Here is a 15619-nt window from a genome sequence, read left to right as displayed (position 1 = left end):
CTGGGGAACACACAAGATTAGCAAATAATAATTTTTTTTAAAAAGTTGTTAGGATGTCCAAATTTTTGAAGTTATAGATGAAATTCATAGACAACACAACATTTCAGATGGTACAGTTTCACTTCCACTTCCAAAATGGTATAATAATAATAATAATAATAATAATAATAATAATAATAATAATAATAATAAAAATAATAAAAAGTTTGAATACCCTTACTTTAAACAGTCTTCTGGGGATTTAATATCGGGCCAAATCAAAATCTAAACTGCAGTGAGCTCTAAGTCTGTTTGCTTGGCCCATGTCTTATGAGTCAGGTTGTCAGATACACAGATGTAAGCTGAGGAGCAAACATGATGGCCTTACAGCTATTGTTTTTGGCAGATTGTTTGATTAGTTTCTCACTCTGACTAAAAAAAAAAAAAAAAAGAAAGAAAGAAAGAAAGGAAAAACCTTCTTTTCTTTTTTTTGCTCCTGCACTACCTCAGACTTTTTCTATGACATTAGAAGTAATGGTTGCTTGTGGATTTTTATGGTTTTAGGTCTGGAAGTGAAAGCCTGCTGAGTGACACTGCAGCATATGTTTACTTTGAACTTTGGATTCAGTAGTAGATGTTTAACTTCGGAGTATAAATCCACATTATAGCATTTCTGTTGGCACACTGATGACAGTGATGGTCATTTTGGCCTCAACTTTTACAGCCTCCATGTACCATCATCCAACAGAGCAAAGTTGAGGTTTTTCCATGTGTGTTTTATATCACTAATACATTTTTAGGTGATCTGTCAGGAGAATGGAATACATTCTTCCCATAACTTTCTGGCTGCTGAGGAGAAACTGTTCCTCATCCAAAAGCAATGTATTTTTGGCAAATGTCCCTCAGGCGCTGATATAAGCTACAGACTGCTTTCATAAGCCAAGATTTTTTTCCACAAAAATTTAAGTCTGACTGGAAATATGTTTCAGGATGAAATATGACAAAGCTCTCTTGGAGAAGAAATTATGCGGATGGTCAAATTTAGCAACTACTTCGTACTTCCTCGTTGCAGGCGCGGCTTGGTAGGGCAGAACCCGCTTAGGGAATATCACAGTCCACAGTCAAGCGAGTCAGAATGATGATGGCATTTCCGGTCTTTAACAGTTTAAAAAATTAAACATTGAATCATATTAGAAAACTTGTTTGAACGGGCAGTGTCATTCTCATTTTTACAGCACAAAAACGCCACGAATTATCGTTTGTTTTGTAATAATAACCAAATGAATATTGTTCCAGACATTTAGATGTACCTTGGCACGATAATGGCGGGATTTAAGGATATTAATTTCCACAGTATTTATTTTTTCAATGAAATTTGACTTATAATTTATCCAGATCTCCCGTCGATACAGTGCCATACAACTGTAAAAATGCAAATCTCTCTGTAGGTCTGATGACCTGATTTGTTTTTTTTAAAATCACCCTTTAGACACAAGACCGCTGGCCTGGAATGCTTTTATTGTGAAGGGTTAGTAACTTCCTGTTTTGTTTTGTTTTTGGGTTTTTTTTTTTTGACGTGAGATCTTAAAGGAATGGGGGAATTCAGTGCCAGTGTAAACTCATTGATAGAGGTATTCAGTCGCTGTCAGGTGAGTGGAACTTCACTAGCATACGTATCTCTGAGGGATTCAAATTTGTTAAAGAAGTTGTTAAAGATTTCTTAAATTTTATTGGTTCCGGAGAACTTTCAGCTATTGGTCCATGTTAATGATTCCTATCCAAACAGTTCGAGTTAATACAAATGATTCTAACTGTAGTAGTATCATGGTTTTCATTAGAAGTTATGTCATATCGTAATATGAAATTTACAGTAACGTAGTCCTTTATAAGCCTCCATGACCGTTTTGCACTGATAATAACTATTACTTTTGTGTATTTGACACATGTAATGTAGTTGTTACTCTGTATGTATTTTGTGTAGTTTTGGTGGGCTGAACGCTCCCATGGTTTCTCCACATGTTACAACGCGTTGTTTCTTGTCCGCTTTAGATTGTATCGTTATCCTCGCAAATTCTTGTTGGGTTTTACATGTCGTGACTGCGTATATTAGGTAATACTACCTTTTAAAATGAGGCATTTGCAGCTGAAGATAAGGAAATGCTTAATCAAGAGCCTCAAAAAGAAAAAGAAAAAAAGCAGCTGATACTTTCCTCCTTCCTCAGTTCTCCAGCTGTGTCTCAGATTAAGTAAACTAAAATGTTTACAGTATGAAGTGGAGAATCTCGGCTGAATGTGAGAATCCAGTGGTACAGCTCCCTGTCTGGTAAATCTCAACATTCCTTCTCTGCTTTTTCTTGCAGAGCTCCCGCTGGTTCTCCAGAATGTTTTCTTTGAGAAAACTGTCTTATAGGTAGCATTTATTCACAGCAGACCATAAAGTGGAAATGGTCAGTTTGACTGCCTTGTTGACAGTATGGATATGGATGCTATCACAAACTGCCTTGGGGCAGCACACATGTCCTTCTACACCTCAGAGTTCCATAGATTTCACTGTAACATATTCCCTCCCCCACTTCCAAACCCAGAAACCAATACAGAACATTGCAGTGAACCCGGATAATGAACAAGTTTACATTGGATATCAGAATGCGGTAGTGGGAGTCAACAGTTCTATGAATAAAATATGGGAGGTGAAAACTGGACCTATAGGCAGTCCTGATTGTGAAACCTGTCTGGCATGCGATGTAGAAGTTCAACCCGAGGACCCAGTGGATACAGACAACGAGATTCTGCTTTTGGATCCTGCTCTAAATCTAGTTCCATACTTGTACATTTGTGGAAGTACTCGGTATGGGATCTGTTACTTTACTGACATTACCCTTGAAGCTCCTGCACCTCAATGTTTATACACAAAAAAAAGGAACTCTCCAACCTACTGTCGTGACTGTGTGGCCAGCCCATTTGGTACCAAGGCCATGATCGCTGAAGATGGGCAGACATCATACTTCTTTGTTGCAGCCTCTGTCAATGACAGAATAACACAGACGTACCCAAGGAGGTCATTATCAGTGCTGAGGCCACTTTCAACTGAAGATGGCTTTGACATGGTCACAAACGTGACAGTGCTTCCTGGACTACGTGACTCTTACAGCATTAACTACATCTACAGTTTCTCTGCCAAGGATTATGTCTACTTTCTTTCCTTGCAGAGGGAAAATCCCTACAAAAACGATTCAGCTTTTCAGACTCGTCTGGGACGACTGTCTATTTCTAATCCAGAGATGTGGATGTACAGAGAGCTTATTTTGGAGTGTCGGTACGAGCCAAAGCGCAGGAGAAGAAGGAGAGGGACTTTCAAGGGTACTGTTTATAATGGATTACAGGCAGCACATTTCGGGCAAGTTGGGAAGGACTTGGCTGATGAGCTGAGGGTAGCTGAGGGAGAAAATGTTTTGTATGGGGTGTTCGCGGAGGTAAACAAGCATGGCCAGCCTCAGAAGAACTCAGCCCTCTGTGCGTTTCCTTTAACTAAAATAAACCAAGAAATCGAGGCTGGTGAGGAGGCCTGCTGTAAGTCAAGTACAGAGCAGCTATCCAGAGGTCTCTGCCACTTCCAGCCATGTGAGAACTGCCCACATGAAGTGAGTAACTCTTTTTTTTATGCTCGAGTGTCATCAGAATATCACTATATGCCCATACAGGAAATGGTTTGTCCAGACAAGCATTGTATTATTAAGTCATTTGTGATGAGAGCAAAGTGGTCTACAGTACAGTATTATTATTTTCTTGAGCAATAAAGGATTGTATATTCAAAGTAAAACTAAAGTTAGTCCATAAATCTTGAAAATGAAAATGATGTTTGCCTGCGGTAAATCTGATGAAGGTGAGTGTGTGTGAGAGAGAGAGAACAGGGAGGGATGGATGAGTCACTGGTGTGACCTGCATGTTGCGACACCATTACTCTGTTCTGTTTCAGTCACTGCTCAGTAAGTTTCAGTCTTTCTCAATGAAAAGGTGTGAACTGTTTGTAGTACAAGGCTTTGGTAAAAAAAACAGTTGCAGTTTCTTTTCATTTTAAAACAAATAACTGAGAGGACACAAACTGCCTCAGGGCAGCACACGTGTCCTTCCAGTCCTAGCAGGTCAGTGGATTTCACTGTGGAATATTTCCTCCCCAACTTCCAAATACACAAACCAATACAGAAGAGAAAGGTACTGGACGGTAAAGGCAGGTTCAGCCTTATAAGAACATGCACACCTCTCTCTTGAAACACCTTGAATGTAGCTATGGTTCCTCACGTCAAAATAAAATAAAGGTGTGGTCTTTCCTTTTATGGCGCTCAGTCTGTGTCCTTTGAGCTCCCACAGGCATGTACACCTACGGGAATGTGTGCCAAGAAACACAAGCTATAAATCCTGCTGATAAAAATGTGGAACTTCAAGGGGAGGGTCAGTGTTGGACTGTACTCATCTCTATTTGAGTAGGAAATAGGATGAATATGAAAGAAGTGAGGGGCAAGATTTTTACTTATTGAATCTGGTGTGTTCAATACAGTGAACTGCATTTCTATTTAAGCATTAAAGTCTGAGAAGCTCAAATGGTGTAAAAATTGGACATTGAAGTGAGAACTCAAATATGGGCATGCTGGGGCAGGTCAGCTTAATTACCTCACCAGTCTTGCAAATCCTGCTTTTTTTCTGGTTGCTGACCTTTTTTTTAAACCAGTCTAACTCATGTTTTGCACGCCCACCATGCAAATGTTTAGTTTCAGCAGAAGACAGAAACTACTCTGAGAAACAGTCACCAAGTCAACAACGCTGAGGTCACTGCTGTTTTATGACTTTCCACTCACGGCTTGTTACCATGACTGGAGGAAACTACAGCACTTCCTCTATAAATGAATACAATTAAGAATTTTTTTCCATCCCTTTTTCTTGTCACACAAACACGTCTTCATGTACCGGTACTTATTCTAGAATGAGCCCAGTGCTGATAGAGGCAGATATGCTGAAGATGAAACTCCTTGAGCTGTCCATGTGTAAACATGTTTTTTCTGCTTGTACAGAACTCTGATAGCAGATGCACTGATAAGCCCACTCTGGTGTCAAAGCCATACTACAGAGTCGATCTCTTCAACAGTGAGATGAGAAATGTACTGTTTACTTCAGTTCTGGTGAACACGATTGAGACTCATACGGTGGGCCATTTTGGCACGTCAGATGGGAGGATACTCCAGGTAATAACATGGTGTTGGGCTGGAGAGTACGCTGAAGTTTGAATGCATTATAAAGTACTGAATGTAGATGTTTTTGCTATGATTTCCATGAATCCTCGCGACATTACCTCTCTGTTTCACATGTTTAGGTGATTCTAAGTTCCTATAACCATATTATTTTTGCCAACTATTCACTGGGAGAGACTGCAGTTTTGAGGAACGCAGCTGTGTACTCTGAGGATTCACTTCTCTTTGTGGTTGGAAATAAGGTAACACTCGTAATACCTGCCACAGGTACTGCTTATCTCTTGATGAATTTTCTCTTGTATGTCTTTTATAACACCCTCATCTTACTCTCTCCACGATCAAGATGTTCAGGGTGCCTTCTACAGGACCAGGGTGTGCACATTTTAAGACGTGCCCCATGTGTTTGAACGCTCCGTTTTTCATGAACTGTGGCTGGTGTTCGGGAATCTGCTCAAGGCAGGAGGAGTGTAGCTCACAGTGGAACAAAAAGTCTTGCGGACCCATCATAACAGAGGTAGATCTGTCACTCTGTGTGACTCTGTGATAAGCCATTGCATGGTTAAACAAAATGAGTCATAAAGTTCCTCCAGTCACACTGATTATACATACACATAATTAGCTACTGATTTATGTTGGTAATTTTATTTTTCCAGTTTTTTCCTAAAATGGTCCCTGCTGGTGGTGTGACTGAAGTGACGCTGTGCGGATCAGAATTTCAGTCTGTTCTGCGGCCGCCCATCATCAGTGGCAAAACCCACATCGTTACTGTGGGCTCGGGGACCGTGTGTGATGTCCTGCCTGAAAAGAGCAATAGTAACAGGTGAGTAGTTCAATCCCACGTGTAGTCCATTTCCTCGTGTTGGAAGTGCTGCTCAATGTGCTGCTCAGACTTAATTAAAAAATGATGGTATTGAGCTCTTTATTGGTTATATAACTGATGTATTATTTCAGACATATAAACTTCTGTTCTTAACATCTCAGTGACATCTTTGGTCAAATTTTTGTGCAAAACAATAATTTGGGGCTGATTGGCTCAGAGGAGGCAGGGAAAAAGATTATTGGACAAGAATGACAATAACAGCGTTGAGACTGACAGCGTAGTGATGTCAAGAACAGAAAAGCAACACTAAGGAAAACAGGCAGATGAGTAATGGATTGGATTTGTATAGCGCTTTTCAAGGCACCCAAAGCGCTTTACAATACCACTATTCATTCACTCTCACATTCATACACTGGTGGAGGCAGCTACAGTTGTAGCCACAGATGCCCTGGGGCAGACTGACAGAAGCGAGGCTGCCATATCGTGCCATCGGCCCCTCTGGCCAACACCAGTAGGCAAGTAGGGTAAAGTGTCTTGCCCAGGGACACAACGACCTGGACAGAGAGCCCAGGGATCGAACCGGCGACCTTCCGGTTACAGATGCGATTCCCAACCCCCTGAGCCACGGTCGAGTGATTACAGTTCGTCCTTATTGAATTTAGTTGTCCTCTTGGGTCTCAGAGTACAGGCTTATTTTTTTTCCTAGAGTTTCCAAAAGTAGAGTAGAAGGTAGAGCCTTGAGCTATTAGGCCTGCTCCTGTGGACTCAGTTCTAGTTTGGTTTCAGGAGGCAGATTAGATATATAAGTTTTCCTGAATGAAACTTTTCATAGCTTTAATAAGGGCTGATCATCGACCATAGTCTTGTATGCTGCTATACGCAAAACAGCTCGGGGAGTTCTCATAATGCTCTGAGCACTTAACCTTGACGACCCTCTTTTCAGTCGCCACTCGTAAATATGACGCTCTTGCATGTCATTAACTTTTATCTTCTCTCTCACATGATTTGTCTTTTATTCTGTTAGTCGTTTGTTATCCCTTTATGGGAAACATCAGATGGCTCATATTCTCTCATAGAACTAACAGACATGCCATTCCCTGTGTCTCTAATACAGACTGGTGTGCAAAATCAGGGAAGAGACACCAAACCAGGGACTCAACATCACTCTGGAAGTGAATGAGGGAGAGGTGGAGGGCATTTTCTCAGTTGAAGGCACAGCTCAGATTTCTGGCTTGTCATTTGTGGTGAGATCAATTTTTAAATGGCACCACCCTGTTATAAACTCTCTGTTTTCTAATTATCAGAAATAATTTCTGTAATGCATTTTGGAATCACGATGTGATTTACTTTGTGTGTTTCTTATTAGACACCCAGCATAACAGAAATCAAGCCTGATTACGGGCCCTTGTTTGGAGGAACAGTGGTTACATTAACAGGCAGATATCTTAACACAGGAGTAACAAGAAATGTCAAAATTGGAGATAAAAACTGCACCATTCAAAAGTGAGTAACATAGACGCTACAACACATTGGTTTTGCTGTGCATTTAAGCAGGTAGCCTTAGTTATGTATAGTTGGTTATTTGAATTTCTATTGCTTTCAGTGTTTCTGAAGGAAAGGGGACTTTGTCTTCAATCGTCTGCCACACAGAAGCTGCTGAGGCTGTTGGGGAACTACCTGTGAAAGTCATTATTGACAGCCTTCAAGTGAATGACACTAAGATGTTTTCCTACAAGAATAATCCTGTTATAAACTCTGTGTTTCCGAATTGCAGTTTCCAAAGGTATGACACTAAACTGGTCTAACTAATAGGCTTACCACCAAGTTCCTCATCAAAACTAGCAGGCATGCTAATTTATATTGCCTTACAGAGGCTCCAAGCTGGTGATAGAAGGTCAGAATCTTGATGTTGCTAACAAAATTGTGGTTGAGTACACTCTGAAATCTCACTTCAGTGAGCGTCTTCAACGGGTAAGTAAGGTTTTGTAAAACTTTACTGGGATTTTTTTCTAATGCAGTTACATTTTTCAGTTAATTAATTTTAACTTGATTGCAAACAGCATATTATTTTTTTGTTTTACCTCAGGTTTGCAGTGGCACAAGAAATGCCACACACATGGAGTGCTGGGTTCCTGCTTTTCCAGAACAAATTCCAGATACCATTTTTAAAACTGGAGTGCTTTCTATTCACATAGATGGGGAAAATGACGCCTGGAAAAGTAACTTTTCCTACTACCCTAATGCCCAAGTCATTCCCTTTGAAAACGATGACAGTATATTACTTCTAAAACCAGGAGAGGACGAGGTTTCACTGCATGTATGTTCACACACTCATGTGCAGTTTTTCCTGCTCTGTCATTTGTTTGGCTGTTTGTACAAAAACCTCAGGAACAGTAGTTGCATTCTTCACAAGACAACAATTACTGCTTGTGTTTTAATATTTAAACCCTTTTTCAATTTGTAACAGCATAAAAAATTGGATGCAGTACAAACATGTATGAAGATCACAATGACCATTGGTGATGCGGTCTGCAAAGCGCAGGTTTTGCAAAATGAGCTGACCTGCAGGATTCCTAAAGGCCTGGTTGTTCCCAGCAACGGGCTGCCTGTTAGGGTAAGAATCATCTGTTTAAGCCATCCTAAATCACTTATGGAGACTCATATTTAAATAAATGTATTTAACAAGAGGGATCATATTTTCCACTGCTGCAGGTGTTTGTGAACCATGACGTTTATGATATGGGTACAGTGCTCTTTGATGACAGCTTCAACAACAATGCGATTGCAGGCATTGTCCTGGGCATCATTGCCGCACTGGTAGTAGGAGCTGCCCTTGCATTAATTGTTATGATTAATTTAAGGAAAAAAAAGAGAGGTGAGAAAGACTTTGCTATTTTGTGATGCATTTCAATAAACTGACATACTTTACTAAGCAATCTTGCAACAAATTTTAATTACATGCATCTGTCAGTCGTTCTTAGCCGACCTTCGGCTCACCGGTGCTTCACACATTATCCTCAGTGGATTCTTCCCTTGTGTCATTCACAATTTAGTAAAAAAAGTTATATATAAAAAGCTCTACATGGCCAAGCTCATGACATAAGGTTTCAGCTAATCCACTGAGATCATATTCTAGCAGGTGGCATGAAGCACCTTGTAACTGTGTATTCTAAAAACTGTTATAAAAATGACCATGCTATTATTTTAAATTTATATGCACACCTTCAGAATGTATTTTGTCCTGTCTCTCTCTATGATTTTTCTTTGTTAACTGATTTTGATTGATTGAATTCTCCCCTCCAGCCACCATAGAGAATCGCTTATCAGCGATGATGTCACATAATCTACGCCTGAGCAACAATAATTCTTCTTCTCCAACAGATGACTACAGACAGGGTGAGAGATTCAAGCCATGAACTGATTCAGTTTAATGTGTCAAAGAACAACCTGACTAATAAAGTTATTTAGGAACATTTATTATTATTGAGGAACATTATATAAACTTGAGCATAGATAATCTTTTTTTTTTTATCCCAGTCCATTAAATACTTTCATGCTTTTCATTCTTCGCATGTACTCAGATTTTATCAGTTATTTATTTGCCTGTTTATGTTTTTTCTCTAATGCATTACAATAGATCTTTACTATCAAACTTCAGGTTCAGCAGGACTGGCTTTCCAGGGTTTATTGTACAGTGCCAGCTCTGATCATCTATCTGTTCCTTTGATGCCACGAGACAATATCTCAATGGTTAGCCTGAATTCCAATATTCTTGAAGAGGTCAAAGATGTGCTAATCCCACCTGAGATGCTCTCAATTGAGGATAGTCAGATTATTGGCAAAGGTGAACCTCAGTATTGTACAATTGTTATTACTAATTTGCCAATTTAGCACAGAATTCCTATAAGGCAATTTTCTTCTAATATAGGTCACTTTGGGACAGTTTATCATGGATACCTGTTAGACAGCAACAAGAAAGAAATCCACTGTGCTATTAAATCACTGAACAGTAAGTGAATATCAGTTTATTTCATAAAAGAAATTGGTGTTTTGTGAGCTGCTGGCTGGTAGATTAAAGTATTTTATTATATGTGTTTTATTAACAGGGATAACAGATTTCCAGGAAGTAGACCAGTTCCTCAGAGAGGGGATCATTATGAAAGGCTTTAACCACCCTAACATACTGTCACTGTTGGGTATCATGCTGCCCAAAGAAGGGCTCCCCCTGGTGGTTCTGCCATATATGAAGCATGGAGATCTGCGCCATTTCATCCGTTCTAAGAACAGGGTAAATTAAACTGTGGGGACTGTGAAGATGCTCTATTCACGCCATTACAAGTTTTGTCCTTAGATCTCTCTTTTTTTGTTTTTACAAACTCTTTGTCCTTTACAGAATCCAACAGTGAAAGACCTGATTGGGTTTGGTCTTCAGGTTGCCAGGGGAATGGAGTACTTAGCCCAAAAGAAATTTGTTCACAGAGACCTGGCTGCGCGTAACTGCATGTGAGTGTGACTCATGCACTGATTACTGGCCTTGATATGAAAGACTTTGACTCACTACAAGCAAACGTATTTGTTGTTGGCCATAAGGGGAAATAATTCTGCAGTTTTAGCCGTTTTAAATTTGTGAACACATTGTTGTAGTCAGTTGTATATAGCAAAATGAAATTATTTCATGAAAATAATTTGATGTTCATTGCAAAGCTTGTTAATAAATTCATCAGCTTTCAGGCATCTTTTAAAATTATTAGTTATTTTCTGCAATGTTAAAAAAAAGTATTAGATAAAAGTGACAAATGTACATTAACATGATTTTGAAAAAAAAAATCATTTTTATTTTAGATTCTTTTTTCTACATGAAAGATAGTTTAGATCAGAGGTCCCCAGCCGTTTTTGCATCACAGACCAGTTTATGTCCGACAATTTTTTCATGTACTGGCCTTTAAGGTGTTGCAGATGAATACAACAAAATAAAACAAGTACCGATACTAAAAAAAGGAAAATTTATTCATAACACACGGGAAAAATAAAATAAATAATAAAAAACGCTAAAAAGCCCGAAAACCATAAATTTCACACCCGAACCTTAACTCTCACGGCCCGGTACCAAACGACTCACGGACTGGCCTGGAGGTTGGGACCGCTGGTTTAGATGTTAAACACATAGCTTACTCAACATGTATAAGCTTACACCATTAGATCTCATCATAGAGAACATGGTTGATATTCACTGACACTCGTTGTACACGTGCTAGTCTACATGTTAGAAATGTAAAGTAGAAATATGTTATTTGAACTAGATAGTCCATTCTTAAGATGTTTTGTCTTGACAGGCTGGATGAAAACTTCACAGTAAAGGTTGCTGACTTTGGTATGGCAAGAGACGTCTATGCCAAGGAGTACTACAGCATTCAAGATCACAAAAGGGTGAAGCTCCCTGTAAAGTGGATGGCCATCGAAAGCCTGCAAACACAGAAGTTCACAACCAAGTCTGATGTTGTAAGTGTGCCTAATTAATCAAGCCAATGAAGATCATTTTAAATCAGGGGTGCCCAATCCCGGTCCTCGAGAGCTACCATCCTGCAGCTTTTAGATGCATCCTTGTTCCCACACACCCGAATCAAATGAATGGCTTGTTATCAGGCCTTTGCCAAACATGATGGCATGCTGAAGAGGTAATCAAGCCATTTGATTCAGCTGTGTTGGAGTAGGGATGCATCTAAAAGCTGCAGGATAGTAGCTCTCGAGGACTGGGATTGGGCAGCCCTGTTTTAAATCAATCACTCAACCAATCAATCAATCAATATACATACAATATATTATTCTTTATCTGTTTCACAGTGGTCATATGGCATCTTACTGTGGGAGCTGTTAACCAGAGGTGCTAGCCCGTATCCAGAGGTGGACCCCTATGACATCACGCAGTACTTGTTGAAGGGACGTCGGCTTCTGCAGCCACAGTATTGCCCAGACACCCTGTAAGAATTAGCACCCTTTCACTATCCCGTAGCATATGGGCATTATTAGATAAGATAACTCTTTATTGTCATTGCACAGTCATACATAGTACAATAGTGCAATGAAATTGGAAAACTGTCCTACGTCGGCATTATGTAACGTTGATGTCTTTAGTGGCCTCAATTCCACCCTGCATACCTCTAAATCACAGGGATTTAATCCTATGCTACTTTGTATTTGAGAAAAAACAATGCCCGTTATTCAGTAGTGTCTTCACCTGCTTACTCTTTTACTTACTCAGCTTTTCATTCAATAATTTACGCAATTATTCATTCCACAGCTATGTAATCATGCTGGCGTGTTGGGACCCGGAGCCTGAGTGTAGACCTACCTTCCATAGCTTGGCTACCGAAGTGCAGCGCATCCTGTCCAATCTGAAAGGAGAGCACTACATCAGTTTGAAGGTTACCTACGTCAACTTAGACCAGCCAAGGCCTTACCCCTCCCTAGTTGGAAGTGAAGCCACAACCTCAGACTTGGACACAGACTCTAATGGTAGCAGCTGAAGGTGCAATGACACAAAGCTCTTTGGCAGGATCACGGCATCCAGAGTTGGAAAACATACAAGAGAAAAGGACAGCTTATAAAAATGTTTATGTGTATAAACCCGAGCACGCTGAACATTTTGCTACTGATTTATTTGACACTGTAGGCATTATAAACTCTAACTGGAGGGAAAAACCCCACTGGAAGATTCATACTGGTTACTAAATTTTTTTTGTGACAAAATAGAAGCAGCATGCTGACTTATTTTCTATAACACGAGCGTGAATGAGACAAAATGAATGTAAAATAGAGCCTTGTTCTTAGACTTGCAGAACAGGGTTGAGTGGTACGTACATGGTGTTATTCACACATATAGTACGTGTCTCTAAATGTCTCTAAATCAGTACCTTAAACTTTGGGGGCATATGAACAGTGACTTGTGCTCAGGGGTTAACAGTTTTCATATTTGCACCACAATTGTTTTGCCATATGGGCTAACTTAAATTGTTTTATTTAGGTCTGTAGCATGTAGATTTAAAAAGAATACACGTGTGCATCTTACATCACACATGTAAAATAACTCAGTCGACACAAATTTGGAGCCGCTCATACAAAAAAAGCTCTGGGCCCAGAGTTATGAAAGTGAGCTTTTTGTCCTGTGTGGAAACACATCCATGCTTGTAATTATCACTAGAGGGCAACAAATGCCTTATTCTGAAGAAAACTCGAGTTGCTGGTGCAGTGATGTTCTGCACTACAGCAGTCGTCTCCACACAAAGGTGCCGCACAATCGGTACAACTATATTTAACTAAACCTCAGAGAACCAGATTCACAGTTTCACTGAGTGAATGTAACACATTACGGTCTTTTCATTTCAATCAGCAAAATGTAACCTGCATAGCATTTTGATGAATTTCTGTGTCTTTTGCTTTTAATTAAAATAATCTCCATAGTACATAGGACATTTGAAGGTCATTTATTATATGGGCACTGATTTTAATCTTCTATACTGACGCTGTAATGTGGTTTCAAACTGATAGTTTATTTTCACGGACTAGCTTTCCACCAAGAGCAATGAATTCAGTTCAAAGATAGTTGAGTTTTGTTATTGCTCCATTTATTTTTGTTGAACCAAAGACCGATCGGATCTTTTCAGTAGCTTCCACAGTCAAGCGGGGTTTTATACAAAATGCTTGATTCCATATAATCTTCTCCAAAAAGACTTATTGTGAATAAACAGTATGAAAAAACCTACAGCAGATGGGCAAACAGGAACATTCCAGCTTTTTAAAAAATCAATTTAAAATTTTATTCAGAGCACCGCAGCAAGTACAAAAGTTCTTCATGAAAGTGGATCATCAAAGCCAAAGATGAAAATGATGCTGAGTGCATTGACACAGGTCTGAGGCAGTGCAGCGCTTGTTCTCTGCCAGGTAGATGAGAGGAAAAACACAAACTGTTTGAGTCTGAATAATGTTAGCTCAACCAGAGTGAAAACTGCATGCCTCTACCTAATCTGTGTATCTAGCATTTGTAATACTCTATGAATAATTTATGGATCTAAATAAAGATTTTCTTTTTCCATCCCTTGCCTTTAGGTACTGTAAAGGTGGTAGCAATAATGACAAGCTCTGGTTACACTCAGGTCCAGATATTGGGGGGAAAAAATCTAATGAGCTGGCCTAAAGACTAAAGAGAATCTGTTTTTTCCCCCCTATGAACATTGTGTAAGATGCCTTTATTTAAGTCATGCTGAAGCATGCATAGGATCTATTTTGATTGTATGCTACTAATGACCTACAGGAATTTAAAAAATGGTTTTGTTATCAACCTTTTCTATTCAGATCATTTTAAAAATGTATTTTTAGACAGTATGTGATGAGCACGAGCTCATGCAGTAAGCACTCAAAGCTTCAACTCAATGAACCTAAAGCAGTAGAAAGACACAGCACGTAGCTTAACTGTTCCTCAGACTCAGGGTTAAGCTTTTTTAGACAAGCGCTATAAACCATCAGTCTTTACAAAAAATATAGATTTGTGACATAGCATGGATTTTAAATAAAAAGTGAAATCAATTTTGGGAACGAAAACGTTTTTTTTTACATTGTTTTTCTTATGATATGGAAATCAGAGTGATTTTTTCTTCTCCTGTGACAAAATTTCTCTTTGCGTGTTGATTTCGGCAGATGTGCTGAGCAACAAAAAGACACTACAAATGTGAAGTATGTTGGAAAAAGTGAAAGTAAATGTGCTCGGCCGACTATGTGTGAATAAACAGATCTCTTAATGGACTTCAGTTGAAGCCACAGTTGACTCATTTGTTGCTTACTGAAACTAAAGAAACTGATGACCGGCACTACCACTAGGACATCTACATAGCTTAAAATGGGTTGCCCTGTGATCTGTTACTGAATTTTGTGTAATTGGTGGCCTTGCAGAAGGATTTTAAATAAAATGCTCCTAATATTTCCGAGATTGATGTTGATGTTCCTCAAACACATAATCCCATAATCCAAATTATGCAACGTGAATGTATTTTCTTTAGAACGTACCCATGTTTGTTTGTTTTTCACACACATACACGCACACACACGAACAAAGCAATCTAATAAATTTCTGACTTACTTTTCAAATCAGATATACCAAACATCAGGGAAACCTCTGTTTCCTGATGTCATAATGACTTTAAAGTTGAAATGAATGCTGTTTGCAACCAGCAACTCCAAATGTAAATGTAAACGTGGCATTAGTCCATACCAGTTTAAGCCTGAGGACAGAACAATAGCAGACATTGGTATTTTTTCCAACAGGAGCTTCTTGATGCATGCTCAGCCATCCAGGTAAGTAAATGTCAAAAAGTTGTGGATATTATGTTTTGAGTTTCCCCAACCTTATAAACAGTAAATATAGTACATGTAGTACGTATAATACATATTAATAATTAGGAGGAAAAGAAGTTAAATGATGGAGGGGCAATCATTAACGAATATTATTGTATAACTAACAATACAATTTCAAAGCAACCCTCAGCATAAGCACATCATTTCAGCTGGTCTGTTTATTCAGAACCAC

The 15619-nt window shown here is 39.2% G+C and overlaps 1 protein-coding gene across 2 annotated transcripts; it reads left to right on the top strand.

The window, feature by feature from the left end:
- The first annotated feature begins 1568 nt into the window (after positions 1-1568).
- Positions 1569-14860, top strand: LOC146709875 (macrophage-stimulating protein receptor-like). 2 transcript variants are annotated; one of them, XM_085457059.1, is made up of 21 exons: positions 1569-1628; positions 2340-3620; positions 5046-5216; positions 5345-5464; positions 5566-5736; positions 5876-6042; positions 7157-7286; positions 7409-7545; positions 7646-7825; positions 7914-8013; positions 8129-8359; positions 8510-8656; positions 8755-8917; positions 9346-9438; positions 9701-9886; positions 9971-10051; positions 10149-10330; positions 10436-10545; positions 11376-11541; positions 11884-12020; positions 12341-14860. In XM_085457059.1, the coding sequence occupies exons 2-21, from the start codon at positions 2424-2426 to the stop codon at positions 12564-12566; spliced, it is 4095 nt and encodes a 1364-aa protein (XP_085313185.1). In that variant the 5' UTR covers positions 1569-1628; positions 2340-2423; the 3' UTR covers positions 12567-14860. The 2 variants fall into 2 exon arrangements, with proteins under 2 accessions (XP_085313185.1, XP_085313184.1); XM_085457058.1 differs by having other exon boundaries at positions 9680-9886.
- Positions 14861-15619: the final 759 nt, after the last annotated feature.

This window comes from Copadichromis virginalis, linkage group LG5, assembly GCF_057382275.1.
Source record: "Copadichromis virginalis isolate Kocher_CV1m ecotype Utaka linkage group LG5, C_Virginalis_male_GT1.1, whole genome shotgun sequence".
Taxonomy (NCBI): domain Eukaryota; kingdom Metazoa; phylum Chordata; class Actinopteri; order Cichliformes; family Cichlidae; genus Copadichromis; species Copadichromis virginalis.
The sequence above is the reverse complement of the archived record's forward strand: the minus strand, read 5'-3'. Positions and strand labels throughout refer to the sequence as shown.

Excerpts from the sequence above, each read along its gene's own strand:
- LOC146709875 (XM_085457058.1), top strand. The coding sequence starts at position 2,424 with ATGGTCAGTTTGACTGCCTTGTTGACAGTATGGATATGGATGCTATCA. Across the intron at positions 7,546-7,645 it reads AAAAACTGCACCATTCAAAA|TGTTTCTGAAGGAAAGGGGA; the intron begins GTGAGTAACATA and ends TATTGCTTTCAG. Across the intron at positions 10,331-10,435 it reads TCATCCGTTCTAAGAACAGG|AATCCAACAGTGAAAGACCT; the intron begins GTAAATTAAACT and ends TGTCCTTTACAG.